The 6,146-nt window shown below is 38.0% G+C and overlaps 1 protein-coding gene and 1 long non-coding RNA gene across 6 annotated transcripts in view; one reads left to right on the top strand and one right to left on the bottom strand.

Moving 5' to 3' along the window:
• The window catches only part of LOC103369019 (uncharacterized), a 703,792-nt gene that overhangs the window by 269,528 nt on the left and 428,118 nt on the right, over window positions 1–6,146 (top strand). The gene's annotated exons all lie outside the window — the stretch shown is intronic.
• arvcfb (ARVCF delta catenin family member b) overlaps window positions 2,617–6,146 on the bottom strand; it is a 131,292-nt gene continuing 127,762 nt past the window's right edge. For all 5 annotated transcript variants that reach the window (XM_008297451.1, XM_008297476.1, XM_008297467.1 and 2 more), the window contains one exon: window positions 2,617–4,792. Coding sequence is in view for 1 of the 5 variants with exons in the window: in XM_008297476.1 (XP_008295698.1) it covers window positions 4,787–4,792 (6 nt within the window). In the remaining 4 variants the exon portion in view is untranslated. The remainder of the gene's footprint in view (window positions 4,793–6,146) is intronic.

Genomic DNA, 6,146 nt, shown 5'->3' with positions numbered 1-6,146 from the left:
GGTTCTCACCGGGTTCTCCCACAACGTCCAAAAACATGTTGAGGTTAATTGGTGATTCTAAATTGTCCGTAGGTGTGAATGTGAGTGTGCTTGGTTGTCTGTCTCTATGTGTAGCCCTGTGATAGACTGGTGACCTGTCCAGGGTGTTCCCTGCCTTCGCCCTAAGTCAGCTGGGATAGGCTCCAGCCCCCCCACGACCCTAGTGAGGATTAAGTGGTGTATGGATAATGGATGGATGGATGGATTCAAACAACTATCTGTAATATATGACAAACTAAATAAAATAAAGTACTATATAGTATATATAGTAGAATAATCTTGTAATAATCCTGATTATACACCAGTTATTCTGCCTGAATTCACAGAATGCCCCACGTCTGACCATCTTCAATTTGACAACAATCAACACAAAAGTGTTGATTATTGATTGAGTGAACCATGTGGGTCATGTTGATTTTTATATTGTTTTCTTTGCGCCAATCTGTGGAGCAATGTTTGAAGTACTATATGTAAGTAATATGAGAAATAGTGTAGTCCCAAAGCTTTGCAGGTTCACCGATATGCATCAGCTTCCTAGGTTGAAAAATTAAAGATTTATGGTCAGTAGAATATTGAAGTAGACAGAAACATGGACATTATTTGACCATATCTGACACCATCACGTAAGTGGTTTGTATTATTCTATCAGAGCAAAGTTTGTAACTTTGAAGACCACATGTACAGATCAATGAGACTACAACATTTCAGAATTCCACGAATTTCTGCTTACAGGATAAACATGACTCATGACAACATGTAAGTGCAGGTGTCATTAATGACATTAATGATGGCTACTAGTGTCAGGACCCTGGGTATAGTGCACGTTATCTACTGACATGACAATTGATACGACCAAACTAAGTCATTGTCAGTGTTTTTAGTTCAACTTTTGTCTCTAGTTTTGATACATCTTTTCAAAGAACATCGTCTCACACAGGTAGACACCATCAATTATTGATAACTCATGTAACAATTGGCTTTAAACTAATTTTACACCCACAGAAGCTAACAAACACTCATCTGTGTAATATATAAACTGAATCGTAACTTGTTAGATCACATGAACATAGTGTAGAATTGGCCCATAAGTGAAGTAGTCTGATCAGTCTTACACCTTTTTCTTTAATGACTAAAAATAGAACAAGCTCACTTCTGAGATCCTTACACTGTAAATATGCAGGTTCTGCAGATGAGTCCTGCAGGAGGGAGGACAAGGTGACTACACACTCCTGACCACACACATTAAACTGTGAAAATGTGAGAAAGGATGAGAATATGTGTAAGGCTGCACTGTAAGTACAAGAAGCCCAGACTACATACACTATGGGCTTTGAAAAGATCTTTACAGTGGAGCTGTACTGTATTGTTTCATCCAGATGTCGAATATCACGGGTAAAACTCACATCAATATGCATAACACGATTGAAAAACAGAAAAAAAACAACATTTCTCACTTACCTCCAGTGATCTGCTGATGTAATATTATACAATATAATAGTCAACAGCTGATATTTTCAAACAGCACATGTTCTCAGTTAAAGCTAGTCAAATTGTAAACTGCTCACGATGAGCACCAAATGTGTAAAATATTTTTTATTTTAATTTAAGTGAAATGACACTTTCAAAATCTGGAGCAGGTTGTAATATTTGTTATTGCCTCTAAGGGCTGCTGTCATAACTTTAGACCTTCCATCTTCCCAAATAATTAATCACACAACATAAAATAAGACACAGAGTCGAGCGACACCTTCTTTCCAGGCATGATTTATTGAAAACACACCAAATTTATACTCTACAAACCAGTATTTTTCCGTTATGTTTAACAAGCGTAATATTTGCCTCTGGGTATTAGTAAAATTAACATAATACATTCTGTCACTGTGGCATCGCTTCTGCTCGCTACGAAAGCATTAACAACTTTACTCCTCTAGGAAATCAAAACCATTTTTTCCGAATGACTCTATCTTTTTAAAAGTTTATAATACAATGTAATACAAGGCAGAAACCCACCAACAGTCTAAACTACTCGGGAGAGGAGGGGGGACGGTGGGGTGGGGAGGAGGGGGTGCAGGATGGATGATGTGATGAGTTGATTGGAGGTAAAAAGGGAGGGAGGCTGACACTGGGAGAGGAGGTGAACAGACGGAATGGAGGGATGACAGTCGAAGGGGAGGAATAAAGTTATATAAAACACACTTATCTTTATCTACCATGGAAAAGGTTAAGGCACATGATAGGTACAAACACATCTGCTACTGAGTAGTACAGTTACTTTATTTTGACGGTCTTGATTCAGATATATCTACACAGGTAGGTTTGTTTGATCTGATGTGTGTCCATGTCCGTTTATTTTACAGCACAGTTGCTTGGCTCTTTATTTCGGAAATGCACAACGGGCTGCACATCCACAAAACCAAAAACCTCTTTTTGTTTTTCATAATGAATTCGTGTAAATACTCCTCCAGAATCCTTTGGTTGTGGTACTGCGTAGTGCAGTTAGGAATAGACAGTCATATGGGTCTTTGTCCAATGAAAGCACACACTTCTGAGGACACACAAAAGGGATGCTGGGTATTATAACGTTTTTAGCCTCTGAAATTAAAATTTATACAGTAAGTTGTTTTTTTTTTTTTTGTAGTTCATTGATTTTTACCACAACGTACATCTTTGTAAACACTGTGTAAAATATGCAAGCTTTATAAAGTCACATACGTCACAAAGAAAAATCAGACTTCAACGCAGGCACATGCCGTTCGCCTTGATGACGCGTGAGTGACACCACCTCGGATTGGATTCTCTTAAATGGCAACATGATTCTGCAAACCCTCTGGCTCTCTGCATCTCAACCGCCCACCCGATACCGCTGTAAAAATATATACTATATGACCAAACTCGATGTTTTAATTTATACAGTGTGATGCAACACTTCCATTTTGCCTCGAAAACCCGCATCCAATCATCCACCTGTACTCTCTTCCCGCACATGAATGAATTAGTTAATATCCAAATGACACCACAAAAAAACTGGCACTTGGAAAGAATAGAATATAAACATCTGTACAGATTTTCTTCATGCTCACGACTGAATATTTCTCTTTAAGATGCACCGGTGAAGGAGGGTTCAGGGTCGGTGGCTTAAATGCACAGGGGGGGAAGAAAAATGAAGGGACTTTTATTAACACTGCTATCTCTTGTGTATCCCGTCACCTCCGTCTGACCTCTGACCTTTCCAGAGTGTCTTGAAATGTCAGACGAACAAGGATCCATCGCCTTTATAAAGAACACTGCACATAAACTTTTTCTCCTGTAACCTTTTTTTTTTTGACAAATACAAAATATAAATAGGTGATCGTCGGCGTAACTCGACAATATTTGACACACATTTAAGTTACGTGGTTATTTTTTGCTTACAAACATGGTGAGCCTTTATCAAATGAGATGTGCTTTCCAAACAATGTGATATTAATATACAACTAAGAAGTCTGTAATTTTTATTTTTCTTCTCCTTCATTTTTCTGTTTTTTTTTCTGCTTTTGACCCTAATATACATTTATATAAAACCCAACAAAAATAAAAAACGCTTTTAGATCTATCCTTTCAACAAGAGAACAATCTTGTGCCCCTCTTTTGAAAAACACAAATCATTTATAAACAAAATGCCTTATATCCTCTTTAATACACATCATTGACAAACAGCAACCAGCCAGGAAACTCATGAAGCCGCATCACTACACAATCTGAGCGGCTACACAAGTAACCGCAGCTCTGTGAGTGCAGGTCAACATGCCATTTGGCTCGTACATGTTGACCACAGTGAAACAGAAAGTCTTTGTTGCTTTTGCTCGTTTCCATTCTAGCTTACTCTTGTGATGCAGTGTGATCAGAAACTCGCTGTGTCACTTTACTTTCCTTGCACACGACTTGCAGACTCCTCTTACTTTATAAAATGGACATCAATCACCTGTTTAACACGTTTGATTTCAAAGCATCTCAGTGCACTTTTTTTTTTTTTTGAATGAAAAAACACAGTGAACCCAAATGGATTTTAAGTTCATGAGAGCAGGCTGCTGGGAGTACACGTTCGCTCACTATGCTACAGCTCTTCTCAGGCTCGCTTTCTCTACTTTCACTTTCCTTTTTCCCTGTGTCCATCCCATCAAACTAAACATTCAGTGACCTTCCAACACGCCCGTCCAACCCTGTTCACATCAAAATACCAAAGTCTGACAACAACCTAGAAGCAAAATTCTCCACAACCCACTTGTAGGACGAACTTCTTCCAGGTTTGAAAACTAAAATGAAAAATGTCCATTTTCCATTTGCTGTCTCACAGGTTTCCTTCCAGCCCACATTCCTTTCCCATTCGTTTTCTTTACTTCACTGTGTCCCTTCTTCTCACGTCCATTTCTTCACCAGTGCCGGCCTCTGTCTGCTTCTCGTCACCGGCAGAGCTCAACAAGAGTCAACACTGTAAAATTCACATGATGTCCAGAGGGAATGTAGATATGAGAAAGTAGTAGGAGTAGTCACTTTTATTTTTATTATTTTTTTAAAAATGTTTTTCTTTGAAAAGCATGACTGAATGCTGGCTGTTGCTGGGTAGTTTGCTGTTGTGATCCTTCTTTTTTTTTTTTTCTTTAAAAATCCCCTTTTCTGTACAAAGTCCAACTCCAAAGATGAGTTCGGTGTGATATGGCAGTGGTGATATGAGATCCTCTTCTAGCTGGGGTGTGGCACTGTTGCTATTTTAAGCCTGAAGCAAACGGACAAGAGAGAAAAACATTAGTAGAAACATGTATTCGGTTTGAAAATAACACAAATGGAAGAGTCCCAGTCCAAAATTTTACATTTATGCTCTAAAAACAAGACATTCTCCGTCATTGATGGCAGTTTAAACACTACCCTGTACGGTAAAGGATAAGGCAGGAAATAGTCTCCATTTTTTTATTATTACCTACAAATCCCACTAAAACGTGTTACTTTTATATCATTTCCAATATTCTCTACCAGTGGCACATGGTTCTAACTCCACTGGATCCTGAGACCTACAACTTTAGACCTACACTAATCAATATTTTTCTTTTCACAACTGAATTTTTATTTTTTTATGTGCAATAGGAAATGTGTTGCTCATTGTGATGAAACGCACACTATTACTATCCAGCTACTGTTTTCTCAGCTGTAGGAGGATCTTCTTTCAACCCACTGTTTTGGTTTTCTGGCTCACAACTTTACTGTTTTGATTTAGGCACACTGCTCTTACCAAAATAGTTTCCATTCACGGGAATCACCAGTTTTACACTGCACACTGTGGACTCAGAAACAAACAGCTGAGTGTGCATTTGTACCATGTAGCAGTTAAAAAGCCAGACTATTTCAATCATTGATTAATCGGTTTAGGTGATTTTTTAAGGAGAAAAAAGTCTAAATTCTCTGATTCCAGCTTCTTAAATGTGGATATTTTCTGGTTTCTTTCCTCCTTTATAACAGTAAACTGAATGTATTTGGGTTGTGGAGAGAACAAGACATTTGTCATCTTGGGCTTTGGGACACACAGATTAATATTTTTCAGCATTTTTTAGACATTTTATAAACTGATAAATCTAGAAAGTACTCTTCCATTCATAGGTAGACGATACTTAATATTTGTAATTTTTCTGTTTCGGTTTGTTTCACGCTGCCCCTCTTTACTTCTTTTAAGCATTACTAACAGTAAATAGCACAGTTGTTTTTCTACTTTCAGCTGCAGAGTAACACACATGTGGGTGCTTGTGATTGGAACTCTATAGTACACGGGAATGAGACTTTAGCTACTGAGTTTCATTTGTAGATAACAAGAGAAATGAAGACTATCAACAGCCAGAACTGTAAAAAAAAATGCATACTTTTTTCATTGATTTTTTTCAAAGTAGGAAACGCATTTTTTCATTAATACATGTGGATTTAGACTGAAACCCTCCAGTTGTGCATCCATGTCAGATGGAAAAACAACCAGTTGTCATGACCACAGTGCTTGAAAAATTATGTCTCTGTCAATGCTTCAGTCATGTCAGTCCAGATGGCAAATGGAGCCGAGAGACAGCAAAGCAGATGCTTAATGTGCTGGA

This window comes from Stegastes partitus, unplaced genomic scaffold, assembly GCF_000690725.1.
Source record: "Stegastes partitus isolate 25-593 unplaced genomic scaffold, Stegastes_partitus-1.0.2 Scaffold26, whole genome shotgun sequence".
Taxonomy (NCBI): Eukaryota; Metazoa; Chordata; class Actinopteri; family Pomacentridae; genus Stegastes; species Stegastes partitus.
Note: the sequence above shows the minus strand (reverse complement) of the source record. Positions and strands in the feature narration are given on the sequence as shown.